The sequence below is a fragment of the Brassica napus genome, chromosome C5, assembly GCF_020379485.1.
Source record: "Brassica napus cultivar Da-Ae chromosome C5, Da-Ae, whole genome shotgun sequence".
In the NCBI taxonomy this organism is placed as follows: domain Eukaryota; kingdom Viridiplantae; phylum Streptophyta; class Magnoliopsida; order Brassicales; family Brassicaceae; genus Brassica; species Brassica napus.
Genome location: NC_063448.1, coordinates 7,545,470 through 7,562,251, shown reverse-complemented (window position 1 = coordinate 7,562,251; position 16,782 = coordinate 7,545,470). Strand labels below are relative to the sequence as shown.

Genomic DNA, 16,782 nt, shown 5'->3' with positions numbered 1-16,782 from the left:
TAAGGCTTTCGTCAATGTATCAGCCAGTTGATTGCCAGTCTTCACATACATGGTCTTAGGAAACCCACTCTCAATCGCTTCACGCGTCTTGTAGCAATCCAATTCTATCCACTCAGTTCTCTCGTGGAAGACAGAATTGTTCGCAATGTAGATAGCAGAAGTATTATCACAGTAGAGATAGGCTGGAGGATGAAAGGGAACCCGAAAATCAAGTAGTAACCGAGCAAGCCAAATCATCTCCTTCGTAGCCAACGCCATTGCTCGAAACTTTGCTTCAGCTGTGCTACAAGAAACTGCATCATGTTTCTTAGAACGCCATGAGACTAGCGAATCACCAACGAACATACAAATGCCACTGACTGATATTCTCGTATCCTTACATGCTGCCCAATCAGCATCAGAAAACCCACGTAGATCAAACTTGTTGTCTGCAGGGTAGAACAATCCTTGACCAATCGTGCCCTTCAAGTAACGTAACACTTTATGTGCTGCATTAAGGTGAATATCAGTAGGAGTAGTGATACTCCATGTATGAGTTCTTGTCATCGCACCAATTTCCAATCCCATCGAGTCAGTCCTGCAGGTGTTTTGGGGTTTTCTTTTGTCTGTGAGGCTTTGATTCGAAAGGAACCAAAGGCTCAGAAGATGATGCATCAGAATGTCGATGCACATCAGAAGATGTAGTTCCAGAGGGAACTTCATCAGGGTTTGCAGGTGAATGAAAATGAGGAAAAAAATCTTTAGTCATGTCTTTGATGTTAGACGATGCTAAAGAGAAAATATCCTCACGAAAAATGACATGTCTTGAGACAGAAACGGCGTGTGTCTCTATATCTAATAGCTTATATCCCTTGTACCCAGTAGGATATCTTAAGAAAATGCATGCTCTAGCTCTCGGTTCAAACTTGTTTCTACCTTTGGGAGATGTAGAACAGTAACATAAGCAACCAAAACTCTTTAACGAGTGGTAATCAGGAACTTTACTAGTAAGCTTTTCATAAGGAGACTTATTTTCTAGGACTGGAGTAGGAAGCCTATTTTGATGAGAAAGACAGCCGTCATGACACAGTCACCCCAAAACTCTAATGGAACATTGGATTGAAATAAGAGCGCCCTAGCTACATTCAATATGTGCTGATGCTTTCTCTCTACCACAAAGTTTTGTTGAGATGTTTCAGGACAAAAATGATATGCAATGATGCTTTTTTCAAGAAACAAATCAGCAATTTTCAATTCATGTGCATTATCAGACCTAAGAGATTGAACTTTCGTCTTAAATTGATTCTCAACCATAGCAATGAATCGAGGAAAAACATGTAACACATCAGATTTATTTTTCAACAAGTATATCCAAGTAGCTCTACTATGATCATCTACGATTGCCAAGAAATATCTACAACCATCAATAGTAGGAACTGAGAATAGACCCCATGTATCAATGTGAACAAGTTCAAAGGATGAAGCGCATATGTTCTTTCGAGATTTAAAAGGTAAGTGCTTTTGTTTAGCAAGAAGACAGATATGACAAACATGAGTATCTTGTTTTTCATTCTTTAAAGCTTTAAAAAACAACATATCCGATAGAACATTAACTTTTGAATCAGATGGATGACACGATCTATTATGCCAAGTCTTACAATCAATTTAAAAACCAGAACAAACTGGTGGGAAACGGTCCAATGGAAACAGCCCAAGCCCAACATTTCAGATATACCACAGCAATATGGACCACTTGTACATGCTATATAGGTAGGAAACTGTTTATTTGAGAAATCATATGCTGGGCTTTCTTCAATCTGGCTCTGATACCATATTAGTGATGGAGCTAACTCATATCCAAAAACTAGCTCATGAGTGAAAGATTGCCCATACATATATATATATATATATATTGCCTAGGGAACACCATCATTAACGATGTGGACTCTATTATACTCTTTCTCCTCTTTTCATGATTCCTTTTTGGCTATGTTCTTCTCTTCCATTAAAGTACACCTCTTTTTCCGTCTCATGGGCTCTGTTTCCTTGACCCATTTTGTTTTCTTTCTCCAGTTTAGTTAACTGTACTTTTGGGTAAATGTTACGTGCATGAACTATTTTATTGATGGTTAGAAAAACGCAATGCATGGAAACTTTACAAACAAGATAGTGAAATTTCTCAGTAATGATATTTGAATATCTGACATTTTCAGGGGTGTAGCGAGAATCTTCTTCTTTTTTTTAACAACACAAGAAACTATTGACTGTAATTTCAAGTGAAAATGGGTTTGTACTCATGACAATTTCTATGAATCTCGATTTTCTTTTGGCTTGTTTTAGCTGATGGGTAAAGGCTTGTCAAAAGACTTTTTTGTCCCTTAGGTGGGTAAGAGCTTGTCAAAAGACGAGAAAGCTAGGAAGTTGGCTTTGCAACACTGGCTTGAGGCAGTAAGAATATTCTTGTACCATTTGTCTTTTTGTTGTGTGGCTGTAATTTTTGTGTAAAGCCAGGTGTGATCTTAATTTCCCTAGCTTAACAGATTGATCTTCGACATCGCTATGGCCACAATATGCAATTCTATTATCATGCTTGGCTCCACTGTGACAGTAACCAACCCGTTTTCTATTGGTAGATTTGCTATTCAACAATCAAAAAGTGTGACAGTTATCAGGAGTACATACATTTTACGAGCTAACATAGGCTTGACATACATGGAAAAGAATTGAACCATGAAAGATGTCCAAGATCAAAACTATACCAACAAAGCATCAAGTATCTTGGTCCGGTGAGTTATACTATGCTTAGTAGACCGATTATATATGCTCCTGACCAATGTTTTATTGTTTCCTAAGAACAGACTGAAAGAGAGGCATATGAAGTTGTGATTGAGAACAGCAAACTAATCTATAAGCAAAGTGGGATAGCTCCAGATGCAAAGCGTTTTTTTGTCCTAAGCGTGTCTAAGATCATGTATACAAACATTAACAAGATTCCATTTCAAAACTTTCAAAACCAAAGATTCCCACGGTAGATCAGGATGATGGTGAAGAAGAATCTGAAACTCCAGAAGAAGGAGAAGATAATGAAACGTATAGACTCACACACAAAGGAATGAAATCTTACCGGTTAGCTGAGGGAGGCTACACTCGAGATGAAGTACTGGTGCTGCGCCTAGTTTAGGGTTCTTGAACAAGCTCAGCTATCTCTAAGAGCTTCAAGCTTTTCAAACCCATCTCCTTTTGGCCCGGTTAGATCACGAGGAACAAATCTTGGGAAAAGTCCTTTGGTTCAAGAACTTGAGAGTCTTTGGTCTATGAAGCAAATGCTCATGTAATGAAGTGACTAAGCTTGAATATTTTTTTTGTTATGTAGTGTGCAGAAACTAAAGGCTTGAATGAAGAATGATCTTATTATGTGTGTGCCTTGTTCTACAAGTCACCTTTTCATTATTATCCGTTTCCATATTTTTGTCGTGTGATTATTTTTTAATCAATTACGAAATCATATAAAGTTGAGGACATCATGTCCCTTTAATGAATTTTACTCTTCAGCTGAGTTTTAATCGTCCGTAGAAAATGCTAATAAAAATATATCAAACCAAACCAAAAGCTGCGTTTAAAATTAAAACGACTGGTTGCCCAAAAAAACGACTGGAAACTGGAATTAGAGACAAGATGTGAAGTTACCAACAGGTCCTTAAATATCTAGAAAAACCTAACCCTAAAACCGTGTTCTTTATTAAGCATTGGCTGCATCAACTCTTACAATTGGTGCAGTTCTCAAACTAGTTTTTTCTCCAGGTGAGTTCCTCACATTCTTGTTCTGTCTTGCTTCTTGAACCCTTTGATTTGCCTTCAGAATGTTTTTGTCTTGAAGATATACATATATATTATTCACTCTTGCTTATTAGATTGTGCTTATGTTATGGAAGATTCAGACATATGCAGATCCACTTTTATTTTCTTGTGTGTTTGAATGCATTGATGTATTTCAAATAAGATTGGTGTATTAGTTGCTTCCATATTTGAATCAATGCTAATGTCAAAGAGTTTGTATAAAAACTGAGAAAAATTTCTATTGTTCATCGGTTTTATGACAAAAATATATGTATTTTGCTGGAGTTAATTTGTTTCATATCTGTAATCTTCATTTGATCATGCTTCTCGTTTAATGGCCATTTTTTCCCCTAGTTATTGAGACATCATCGTTTCAATAGTATTATGCAAGCCAATTGTGCCGAGTCACGTTTATAAGCTTGGAATCAATGAAAGTATTCTGAGTTGTTCTAAATCTGAAGTTGGTTGATGAGTTGATCCAGATTTTGGAAATTGAGTGATAAAATGGTTCATTTTCATTGCTTCTTTTTAATGTGATTCTTGTTTTTGAATGTCTTATGTGGAATGTAGATTCTCCTTGCTTCCACTGCCTAACATTTACCTCTCCCCCTAAGAAAGATGTTGAATTCGAAGTTATTTGCTAAGGTTTCGATAACTTAGTCTATTGGCTTACCCGTTTGGTTTTACTTACTTTCATTGTGTTACATTGTTCACCAGCCTGGAAGTGAAAGTGAAAATGGAAGTAGCACCGAGGAAGAGTTAGATGAGGTTCAAGATACCAATACTGCTGGTGGTGCATCTCGTTATCTTCCAGGTGGCAGTGACACTGATGACGGTGATCTCCCTAAACGTGTTGTTCAGCCAGGCAAAGACAAGCGTTTTGAGGAGATGGTCCATACCGCTGAGCAGATGGAGGCGGTGCAGGAGGAGGTGACTTCTCAGAAGCTATCCTGGTTGTGTCAACCCTACTCGTCTCTTCCTTAGCACCAACGCAGTCTAACGGTTGTAGAAAATCATGGGTTTTCAAGTGGCTACCTGCTCCATGGTTCATCAAAAAAATTCTATAAACCATACGCATATACATTCACATTGTTTAAACCGGACCGTACCCACACGACCTTATCATAAAATGTTATAAAAATTGTTATGCGACCATATAGTTAAACATGTGGCAGTTATAATTATTTCCCCTATTAACGGTCCCTTATTGTCTTGGGCTTTGGGTCCATTAGGGGCCCAATGAGATAGCAACATTGTGATCCATGATTCGTCTTAAAGAGGTGGTCAGATCAGAATAGATGCACGCGCGGAAAAAACGTGACGGCTTTAAGAGAATCTTTTAATGAAGGGCAAAAAGGTAAATTAATACCTTGAAAAGAAGGTGGTGGTGTAGGCTTTGGATCTGGCTGGAGAGTTGGATGACTGCAGAGCGATAAAAAATCATGTGTTGGTTTTCTCCCTGTTGAAATTCTTCTAAAAATCAAAATTAAAAACGAAAAAGCAAAAAGCAAAAATAATCCTATTGGAAGTTGAATAATATAAAAATTAAACTCTTCCTTTTTATCTATTTTAAAATTAGGTCTATGTGTTACCTTGAGCTTTGAAGGGACGAGGTTGAGGAAGCTCCATGAACAACGACAACTTCAACGGTTCTTGGATATTTTTTTTCAAAATAACTCTATGCGCGGTGAATTATCACGATTTTCTCGGACGCAAATTTAAATTATAGAGAATTCTGTAGCTAGCAACTTAGATCTGAGAATTCAACAGATGATTCTCTTCTCCGTTGCTTGTGGAAGAGAAATTGAGCTTAGACTTCAGATAATTCTCCAGTTCGACGAGATTTACTGAAGAAATCACCGAAACAAACGGACTCGATAGATCTGTCAACGAAATTGCAGAGAGATTCGTAAGTTTAACCATAATTCAGCAAAATTCAAGCTCAAACCAACAGAATTTCGCATAATTCAAGTCAACTCGTGAGCATTGAGATCGATAAACTGGATTCCAAGTCAAATCTAAATCAACGACGGACACGATTAGCGTACCTTGTCGATAATGAAACAACGACGGCGAATTGTGGTGAAGCTTGGATCTATTAAGCCGGAGCAACCGAAGTTCGAACTCCGAGACGCAAACTCTTCGATCTGATCGGGGTAAAAAAAAAGATCAGCCAGAGAGCTCTCTCACTCCCTCTCTTCCTCTCTCTCTCTCTCTCTCTCTCTCTGTTTTGAGAGGTAATGAGAAGGCGGAGATCTTTTATACACTCGTTAATAACGCTCCCCGTTTTAACAGCAATACACTCCGTTTAAACGACGTTAATTCTAACGGTGTCACGTGGTTGATGGATGTCTAGTTAGTTTGCTTTTTTGCAAGTGTATGGTAAACCCCAGTTTAACCAAGCAGTAAAATATGAACCTCCTAAACTTGATAACGAAGCAAAACGAGCTCGCTCTTAGTGTAGCTAAGCACGTGATCGCCACCACCTCCGCGAAAACTTACAACTTTGTGTTTTCTCCGGCGTCAATCAACGTCATCCTCAGCTTACTCGCCGCCAAGTCTGGCGGACCCACAGCAAATCATATTCTCTCTTTACTACAACAAGCTTCTTCGATAACTGAGCTTAACGCATGTCCTCCAAGATAGTAACCAACGTCCTTGCCGACAGCACCGCAAGTGGCGGTTCAACGATCTCGGCAGCTAACTGCGTCTGGATCGACAAGTTTCTCTCTGTCGAGCCATCTTTTAAAGATCTCATCGAGAATTCGTATAAGGCTGCTTTTAATCTAGTTGATTTTCGCACAAAGGTATGTTGTTCTTACGACAACCTTAACTCTTATGTCTGAAAGACTGAGGAGATGGTCCCAGTCTTGTGTGAAGAAGCTGGTGTTCCTTACGTCTACGTTCCATCCAAAGAAGTAAGCCAAATGTTCTAAATCTATCTTCTTATGTATCTTCTTGCTCGTTTCTAAATTTGAATGATTTATATTCAGGATCTTGCGCAAGCCGGGGCAACAAAACGACCAACATGTTGCGTATTGGTCATGCTTAAACCGGCCAAAGGAGAGCTAAGCGCAGAAGATCTTGAAAAGTTGAAGACAGACTACGAACAAGTCTCGGATGATGTTAAAGAGCTTTCAACATCAGTAATCTGATTAGGAACTAGAATCAGAGATTCTGTTGTGCCTTAGTGGCTTTTTTGGTTATTGATTATGACGAGATTAAGGGCCCTTATAACGATTGTAATTTAGGATCATAAACAATGTTTTTTTTTATCACTGATATTTGATTGATGGGCTACTAAAAACCTCTTCATCAATTACGTTTCTTACAGCTTGAAATGTCAAAACAGTAAATTATTCAGACAAGTTCGTACAGCATGGGCGGAGATTCTTATTCTGATTGCCAGCTGTCAGTAATTAAAGTCGTAGATTCTGATTCCGCACGCCACTAGAGGTGTGGGGTCGGGAATAGTAAAGTACTGGGGTCGAACTGAAAGAAAACAATAAATATGTGGGTTTCCTAGGAAAAGTAGTGTCACAGTTGAAATATCTGACTTGTCAGCTCTCTCACATCTCACGCAGAGAAAATGCAGGAGTCACGAGAATCTCCGGCGGATCACGGCTTTTACATGCCGGCGGAGTGGGAACCTCATGCTCAAACCTGGATCGGTTGGCCTGTATGATCTCTCTATCTTCTCGTAACTCCATTTACGTAGAGAATGAATGTTTGTTCCTTTGATTGGAGAAAATTCATTCTGTAAAACTGGATCTTGCTGTTTATAACTTTTGCATGCGATCTTCGTTTTCAGTTTTTCTTTTCTTGGTCCTGCTCATAGTTCGATTTGCTCATAGATTTGATTAGAGATGCGATCTGTGGCATCGCGATCTATAAACATGCTTTTGTGATCTTGGATTCTTTTTTTCTTAATTCTGAGTTTCTGATATAAACAATGGCTGCAGGAACGGCAAGATAACTGGCGTCACAACGCTTTACCTGCCCAACGAGTGTTTGTAGATGTTGCAAAGGCAATCTCAGTCTTTGAACCTGTGGTCTGTGCAAGCTCGGCTCAGGTATGCTTAGTTAGAATTTTCATACCGGCGGAAATAGAAAAACATCATTAACTTCGAGTTTTTATCTGAAGTCTTTTTTTTTTGTTTTGCTTCCATGAATGTTAGTGGGAAAATGCAGGGAAACAGCTTCCAGAGGAGATTAGAGTTGTTGAGATGAGCATGAATGATTCTTGGTTCCGCGACTCTGGACCAACTGTGGTGGATACAAGAAGCTATACCAGCAGAGTATCAATATTTTTGCCATGTAGATGCTTTTTGGAAAGATGAAAAGGAGGTTGCAGGTGTTGGCTGGCCCTTATACAGGAATGAAGGCACTCAGCACCTACAAAGATCCTCCTCAATCAACCCAACAAACACACCAAGAGAAGCAGAAACAATGGCATTACTCATGGCAGTACAGCAAATGAGAAGACTTGCTTTTAAGCTGAGTTAACTTTATAAGTGATTGTAAATCACTTGTGGATGAGTTGAACCAGTATAATACTGCAGCAACCATCACTAAAGTCCGTAACACAGAGTGTATCTCCATGATACAGAACATCGTGGAAGCTTCCAAAGCAAATGAGTTCACTTTTTCTTATGTTCGAAGAAGTAGACTAAGTTTGGTTGATGAATTAGCTAGGAAAGCCAGATGTAATATACAAAACAATGTAATAGGCTGGTTTTAATATAATGGCTTAATAGGTTGACAAAAAAAATCAGGATTTGATATAAAAACCCTTAGCTATATAAAAAAAAACTGATTTATTTCTCCTCATCGCTGTCTGAGCCGTAGTTGTGACACAGAGAGTCGAGTCCCCTTGTTACCTTTGCAGTCTTCTTCGAGACTATGCGAACGGAAGATATTTGAATGGGAGATGTACAGTTAACACGTCTCTTAGGCTTCTTCGTCTTCTTCTCATCCAAAACCTCATCGTTTTTCTCTTCATCAATCCTAGTCCTCGTACCAAATTTTATAGACTTAATGAGCAATTCTTCCTCCGCGTTCTCTTCTTTTAGTTTATTTCTTCTATTCAAAGCCTCAAGCAGTGAGTCTAAGCTCACCGAGGCTCTTCTAGATTTCATAGACTTCATCTCATCAAGTGCAGCCATAACTTCAATCTCTCTTTTAGATACCTTAGTTCTCTTCTCTAACGACTCCAAGGCGCTTTCAGCTACCTCATGCTTCTCCTCTTCCTCGAGTCCATTATAAACTCCAACTGCACCTGATTCGACAATATAACCCGAGTTCTTTGAACCGGTTTTAATTGTCACCTCTGCCGAGCAGTTGGTGCACTTGATGTAAAACCTGTGGATTTTAATCCCTAGGTACGTCTCGTTGATGACTTCATCTTCACGGCAATTGAATTTAGTGCCTTCCGACATGTAATTACCACATGTGTTACAACGAATACGAACCGGTAGCATAAATCGAATCTTCTTTTGCTGGTTGTTCGGTTTACGGAGACGAGGTATCTTCTTCGGATCAAAATCTGGCGGAATATACTTGTTTGGGACTTTGCGTTCTCCCATAATTATCTTCAGAGCACACAGAACAATTGAATGAACAAAAGTGTTTCGCAGTTATTGGATCGTTGTCCCTTAAGACACCTATTTATAAGAAAACAGCTATTGGTGTTTCCTTTTCTCTCAAAACACATGTTTCTTTTTCTCTGTGGAAAATTGACACGAATACTGCACTTTTTCTCTGAGTAAAAAACCTTTTTATATGTCTAGAATTAATTAATCTAGATTAGAGTTTAGACTTGAGGGCTGGGTAGAATTTTTAGAATGTGAAATTTAGGATTCTAATAAATATATAAATAAATACTTTAAAAAATATAAAAATAGTTTCACACAATTTGATTTTCAAAAAGAAATTTTGAAAAAAAATCAAAAAAGAAATTCAAAAAAATTTATAAAAAGTTAGAATTTGAAAAAGTATAATTTGAAAACATAATTTATTTATTTTTATTTTTTATTTAAATAATTATTTATTATATATATATAGAAAACAAGGATATAAGAGTCTTTTGCCACTTAATGAAAAATATATTTTTTGAAAATGTCCTTTTAGTGGTAATAAAGATTAATAATGTTACCATGAAAGTGGTAAACATGAAATTCTCCATTTCTTTGTTGGTAAATTCGCTAAGATAAAATCAAGAGAAAAAGACAAAAATAGCACTAAATCAAGTTTTTGTTCCCAAACTAGCATTCAAAGTCAAAAGTCACAAAAATAGCACTTAATGTTTTATCAAAAGTCACAAACTTAGGGTTTAGAGTTAAAGAGTGGGGTTTAGGATTTAGGGTTTAGGGTTTAGGGTTTAGAGTTTAGGGTTTAGGGTTTAGGGTTTAGGGTTTAGGGTTTAGAGTTTAGGGTTTAGGGTTTAGGGTTTAGAGTTGAGAAATGAGGTTTTGGGGATAAGATTTCAAATTTTGAAAAATAAAAAAATTAAAATTTTCAAAAGATAAAATGCTATTTTGGTCATTTTAGTTTTTGAGTGTTATTTTTGTGATATAAACTTAGAAATGTGTTATTTTGGAGATTTGTACTAAAATCAAAGTTGTTTTTCTTTTTTTTGCCAAATCTCCATACTACGTCTAATTTATTAATTTAAGATCTTATTTTTTATCTACTATATAAAAGTTGTCATTTAAACTTTGACTTATTTTAGAATCTATCATATTTTTACACTATCCTTATATTACATTCATGTTACATTCCTAACGTCAACCCTACATTACTTAATATAAACTAACCTCACAGTAAATAATACATCGATAATTTACTAACAAAAGAACAATACAAATTTCACATATATACTAATTATACTAATCATCAGTTTGACTCTGATTGTAGTATATATATTGTGTGGAAATAGTGACAATGAACTATTAATTCATACTTTTGGCAAAAAAAGTACTATTAATTCATACAACCTACTATAATCAACCAAAATATCACACTCATATGTACAACATATATCACCGATTTATATACATTATTAATAATACAAATCGGTCCTAACTGGTACATATAAACAAAATATATTATAACATCTTACGATTCACGCCTTTCACTTAATTATAACTAGATTTGAACCCGCATGTACGTGCGGATATATGTTTGTTTTTAAAATAACATTTAAAATATAAAATAAGTTATAAATATATATATTTAATATAATTTTTTTATGTATATAATTTTATGATAATTTTAAAAAGAATTGGGTTATACTATTTAATTTTTAAATTAGTTACTGAAATATATATAGAGTTTGGTCTAGCCTAAATATGATAAACAAAATAATTGCATAATTGAAATATATTTGGCTTTTTTTTAGGAATGTTATTGTTTAGATGAATATAATGTTTATGTTAGAAAATATCACATATACATAAATTTAGGATACTTAATTTAGTTTTTAATTAATGGTCTAACATAGACTTTTGTATGGTAAATAAAAAGTAGAATCCTAAATTAATAGATTAGATTCATACAAAAATATAATACCCATAACTTCAAATCAGAAATAACAAAAGTATGATCATATGACATGCCAAATAGATTAAACTACACACTTAACTGAACCGGTATTTGAAAGTTCAATTTTTTATACTACAATATATAATTCACATGAATTCAATCAAATATCAGTCGTATTTTCTATTGTAACATCACACCTCACAATAGTATAATCCTCATCAGTTAAATTAATATTATTTCATACATAAGTACCACTTAACTGGCTCAAATATATTACACCTTATACTTGATTGAATCGGTTTTTAAAATTTCAATACTACATGAGTTCAATCCAATATACCTATTATTTGTACAAAAACATTTGCAATAAATACGACCACTTTACATGTGTTTAATGTTTAAAACCACTTACATTTCATATATACATTATAAACTGAATTATATAAAAACGTACAATAACTCAAAATTAATAAAGAAGATAATAAAACTGTTTAGGTTAAAATTATTATAGGGCTAAATGTTTTTAAAACAATTATTTAAGGGGGAGTTTAATTTTTACATTATAAACTAACAGTACATACAACACATATTATAACACAAATCAATTCTTTATAAGTAAAAAAAAATCTATTATCTGGATGTCAAAAACATAACAAAAAACACAAAAGTATATTATATCCACATATTATATAACTCAAAATATAAACCATAACTTTTGAAAATCATATAATATAATCTGACAAATTATTAGAAAGATTTATCAAAACAATATCTGCGCACAGTGCTGATCTGTATTTAGTTTTATTATTTATATTCAACGGTTTGGCTTGTTAATCTTAAATCTCAATGAAGTTTCATATAACTTCTAATGATGAATGCAGGAGAAAACTTACTTATACCTAGGGATGTTATATAGAGCTGTTTGACTTAGGGTTGACCCAGCCCATCCAATAATTTAAGAACCCTTACCCTACAGTGCCGGCCCTTGGACCAAGCAGGAGAAGCATCTGCTTTCAGCCGTATATTTTATCTATTGATTTCGGCCACATTTTTCTAATATTTCCTTTAGTCTAGTGGTAGAATGTACTTGTCTACACTTTAATCAGCACATGGGTTCGAAGCTCCTCTAACCATCTCAGATATTAATTTTTTTTTTCTGTTTTTATCTTTCAAAAGTGGCCATTTTTTTTTTCTCTCTTGCTTCCGGCCACTATATTCCTAGGACCGGCTTCTGCCCTAGTGCATTACTTTTAAAGTGTTTAGGGCCAATTTAAGGTTGGGCTACAGAAATAAAGGTTTTGATAGGGTTGACCCTATTATAGAGTACTAGATAACTTTATTTTTTTTTGTTAAACAACAATATTTTAGTATATGGTTTAAAACTTCAAAAAAAAAAAAAGGTTTAAAACTTCAAAAAAAAAATTCCCTTCCGAATTCATAAAATTTGATATTTCATTAAAATTGCAAAAAAAAAAAAAGTTTTTCCGGCCGAAACCAAGAAATCGAGTTTTCACGCCGAAACCGAGAAATCGAGTTTTCCAGCCGAAACCGAGAAATCGACTTTTCCCGCCGAAACCGAGAAATCGAGTTTTCCCGCCGAAACCGGGAAATCGAGTTTTCCCGCCAAAACCAGGAAATCGAGTTTTTCCGCCAAAACTGGAAAATCGAGTTTTTCCGCTAAAATCAAATTTTCCGCTAAAATCAAGTTTTCCGCTAAAACCGAAAAATCAAGTTTTTCCGCTAAAACCGAAAAATCAAGTTTTTAAGCCAAAATTTATAATCTTATTTTGTTGAACTTGCAAAATCTTATTTTTGGTCATAGCCGCAACAATTTAATTTCCCACAAAATTTTGTTTTCCGTCTAAATTCCCAAAACCGCAAAACATTGTTTGATTATATCATACATCTTTTGATGATATTACTATAATTATCTAAATCACATGTTAATATTATTTGTTTGTGTTTTGAAATACATTTCAGAATAGCTAACCCTGATCGAGCCCTTCATGCATATATTATTAGGGCTAAAGTATGATTAGAGTTAGATAGGGCTGGTTTATATTTTATAGGACTGGGTTGGGCTGGATAACCCTGTATAACATCCCTACTTATACCCGAGAAAAGTAATACCTTGAGAACAGATTGATCAACTGATCCTACAATGAAATTTCGAAGCACAACTAAAATAAACTCTTATTCACTGTCACACAACACAACTAGTGAAATAGATCTTCCACTAAATTTCCAGTATCCAATATATTTGACTTAATAGCTTGCCGTTAATGTCTGACGTACATCTTCACCACTGAACAAACCTTTTCCCAGAACCCATGCTTCAATCATATCCCTTGAGTTAACAGCTTTATCTGTCGGAACTAAATGCCCTGCTCCTGAAACCGCCACGTGTGACAAATTCCCCCACCTTTGTACGTAGCCTGCGAGATCACCGTCGCCGTCCTTCCACACCCGCCTCTCCGCCGACAGAAACATCCCCAACCCTGACCAGTTCATTGTCTTCATCCACTCCTCCGTTGAAACGAGGCCGACTCTTAGGTCAAGCATACCTTGATACAACAAGACGTTGGTTCTCTCCACCGCGTACTCCACCATAAACTTCACGCTCTTCATCAAGTCTCCCCATAAAATATCTCGCACTTCATCGCTGCATTCCTCAAAACGCATCGTTTCGCTCACTCCCAGTACCCGTTTCGCCTCCCTCTGGTTCATGAGATCCACCACCAGGTCCGTTCTATACGGTATCATCCGTGCGGTGTTGTAAAGCGTCGCGAGTCCTGTCATGTTGCCTAGTAGCGTCAATAGTTCGAGTCTAGCATCTGCTGCTTCGCGCCATTTCCGAGCCTTCACGAGAGATATTGATATCTCTTGAGCTTTCTCGAGCGCTTCTCTCTGTTTCGCGTTGACCAGACCCGAGTAATAGACGTTGACCGCATGGGTCCGGATTTGGGTTACCGGGTCGGTTAGCCCATTTCCAATAGCCAGGCCCTTTAGATTAACCTTCCCATTGGGCTTTTCTTTGAGGATATAGTAACCAATAGCTGGAACATACTTCCCGGCGTAGCTCTCGCCGGTTATGTAAACCGGTCGGTGTTCGAAACCTGGGTTCTGCTCGATGAATTCCACGAGAGCTGCGTACAGCTGCTCTGCCACCTGTCTCTGATTTTGTGGTATGTCTTGTTTTGAAGCGGCGATGCTGAATCCGACACCGATGGGGTTATCCAAGAAAAGTAAGCCGAATATGCGGTTCCAAGCGCCGGGGTTAGGTTCTAGCTTGGTGGCGCGTGAAACTATTCGCCAAGGGCCAAGCTCGTAGAAGTTGCCAATCATGGAAGAGCAGCCTGGCCCACCTTGGAGCCAAATTAAGAGTGGAGTGTCGGTGAGAGGTGTGGTTGGCTTTTGGGCTTCGTAGTAGGCATGGAACATGGAGGAGCCTGGGGCGGGTTTAACCCGGAGGTAACCGGATTTAGTGGGGAGAGCTTCAGTGGGAAACAGTGGCGGCAGTAAAGACTCGAGGGAGACGGCGATGAGGAGAGTGGAGAGCAAGAGGAAGAGTGTAATGAAGGACACAATTCAAATGTCTCTGTCATTATTGCCACTAGCTCGTGGCTTTACATAAAGATACTGCAAAAATTTATTACTTTTGTAGTCTTGTGTTTGTCTGGTAACCAATGTAACGTGGCTACCAACATTTTTAGTATCATTTTACATCAACACGTGGTTACTAACCTAAATTGCATAAACATGAATAAATTATTACTTTTTTTAACATTTTTATTTTGGGAATGCTTTTCAATGAAAAGTTTTCATAGTTTAATACTTTTCAGGTGACCCAAGATAAAAGGCTTCATTGGGCCCAAAAGAAGCCGGACTTATTAATTGCACTTCGTGCTTCTTTCGGTAAAGTGATCACAAGGTGTTCGACATAATACTCGAGAGAGAGTTTCTAAAGGTTTCTGATCCTTACTCGGTTTGAGCGAGTTGGGTTTTCGAGGGTGAAGAACTGAAGATGATGGTCTTCGATTTATGCAATGAGATTCTAAAGATCCAGAAGTTACGACGGGTCGTCTCTTACGCTGGGTTCTACAGCTTCACTGCCGCCCTTACATTCTTCTATATATACAAACAACACGTAATAAGCTTTTTCAAAGCGTAACCTTGGATCTCAATTTTCTTCATTTGGTTTGTTCTTTCTTTTAATTTCGATTGTTTTGTAGGACAAGAGCAGGATTCTCAAGGGGGGATCAGTTTTATGCATCGTACCCTGCCGGTACCGAACTTCTGACCGACACAGCTAAGGTGAGTCCTCGTTTATTGAATTGTGTCATTTAGAGTTGATTTGTTCTTAGTGATTACATATTTGTGTGGAGATTGATGCAATTGGTTTGGTTTTAAAGTTGTACAAAGCGGCGCTTGGGAACTGCTATGAATCTGAGGATTGGGGTCCTGTTGAGTTCCGTATAATGGCTAAGCATTTTGAGCGGCAGGGAAAGTCTCCATACGTTTACCACTCTGTATGTTTCTTAATCTCTCTATGGACTTAACTTGGCTTCTTAACTCAGTTTATATAGTGCGGATGATGATGTGTTTTGAAGGTCTGGTTCCATAAGTACTAGGACTAGGCTGACTTTTCTTGTGTGCCATGTGTTAATAGAAATGGTTGTTTGAATCATGTGTGTTAGCTCTTGAATACAAAACCAAGTAAGTGATGAGTTCGTTGTTTGTAAATGCAGCAATACATGGCTCACCTTCTTTCTCAAGGCCAGCTCGATGAAAGTGGCTAGAGGGAGGCGTTGATGGATTATAAAACATCTCCGGTTTTTCTGCTGTGTACCTAATCTTGTTATTGCAAAGTCCAACTATTTTTCCTCTTTGAGTCTCCCACCAAGAAAGATAAGAATATGTCTTGGTGTATTGAGCATGGAATATACGCGCACCAATGTAATAAACACACTGTAAGATCAGACTTTGATTTGTTGTACAAGGCAAAAGCAGGCAGACATTTTGATTGACTAAGAGTATACAATCCCCGACTGATTTTATATTTTCTTGTAGTAGTTAGTACAAATCTAAGGGTTTGTTTCTACTTATAAAATTGTACATAAGGAAAAAAGTTCTTGTGCCCCCGTCTAAATGTAGTCCTGCATCCGCCCCTGGGCCTGCCAACTTCATGATTAACTCCCTTTTCTAAGTATTCCCCTCCCCTAATGATATTCATGTTGCCACATTTGATCTAATCTGTTTATTTGCAAATGTTTCAATACATGATTCGTCTCGTTGCCATTCATGGATTTCGTCTCAACCAGATAGTGTCTATAAATCCACATATATTTAGGAGTGGATTGAGCAAAAGGAGATGATAGTCAGAACACAGGATTGAAACGTAAATATCTTGAATCAGTGGGGGAA

General features: G+C 37.0%; 4 protein-coding genes and 1 pseudogene across 5 annotated transcripts; 2 read left to right on the top strand and 3 right to left on the bottom strand.

Moving 5' to 3' along the window:
- Positions 1–3,351: 3,351 nt before the first annotated feature.
- Positions 3,352–6,096, bottom strand: LOC106439973 (transcription factor BIM1). Of its 2 annotated transcripts, XR_002658769.2 has the most exons (5): positions 5,865–6,096; positions 5,409–5,699; positions 5,186–5,275; positions 4,508–4,851; positions 3,352–4,425 (listed from the first exon to the last, which is right to left on the bottom strand). XR_002658769.2 is itself a non-coding variant. In XM_013881540.3 (4 exons), the coding sequence occupies exons 2-4, from the start codon at positions 5,443–5,445 to the stop codon at positions 4,661–4,663; spliced, it is 318 nt and encodes a 105-aa protein (XP_013736994.1). In that variant the 5' UTR covers positions 5,446–5,699; positions 5,865–6,096; the 3' UTR covers positions 3,352–4,660. The 2 variants fall into 2 exon arrangements, 1 of the variants encoding a protein (XP_013736994.1); XM_013881540.3 differs by having other exon boundaries at positions 3,352–4,851.
- Positions 6,097–7,335: 1,239 nt separating this feature from the next.
- Positions 7,336–8,644, top strand: LOC106444284 (agmatine deiminase). The gene is made up of 3 exons (XM_013885774.3): positions 7,336–7,495; positions 7,779–7,889; positions 7,995–8,644. The coding sequence occupies exons 1-3, from the start codon at positions 7,406–7,408 to the stop codon at positions 8,154–8,156; spliced, it is 363 nt and encodes a 120-aa protein (XP_013741228.1). The 5' UTR covers positions 7,336–7,405; the 3' UTR covers positions 8,157–8,644.
- On the bottom strand, positions 8,634–9,764 carry LOC106444283 (splicing factor YJU2-like). The gene has a single exon (XM_013885773.3). The coding sequence runs from the start codon at positions 9,399–9,401 to the stop codon at positions 8,634–8,636; it is 768 nt and encodes a 255-aa protein (XP_013741227.2). The 5' UTR covers positions 9,402–9,764.
- A 3,705-nt stretch (positions 9,765–13,469) lies between these two features.
- On the bottom strand, positions 13,470–14,946 carry LOC106439970 (serine carboxypeptidase-like 50; the record flags this gene model as incomplete). Its single annotated transcript, XM_013881538.3, has 1 exon — positions 13,470–14,946. A coding segment is annotated over one exon (1,323 nt), but the record flags the coding sequence as incomplete, so codon positions are not given.
- Positions 14,946–16,389, top strand: LOC106439971 (annotated as a pseudogene).
- The last annotated feature ends 393 nt before the right edge of the window (positions 16,390–16,782 follow it).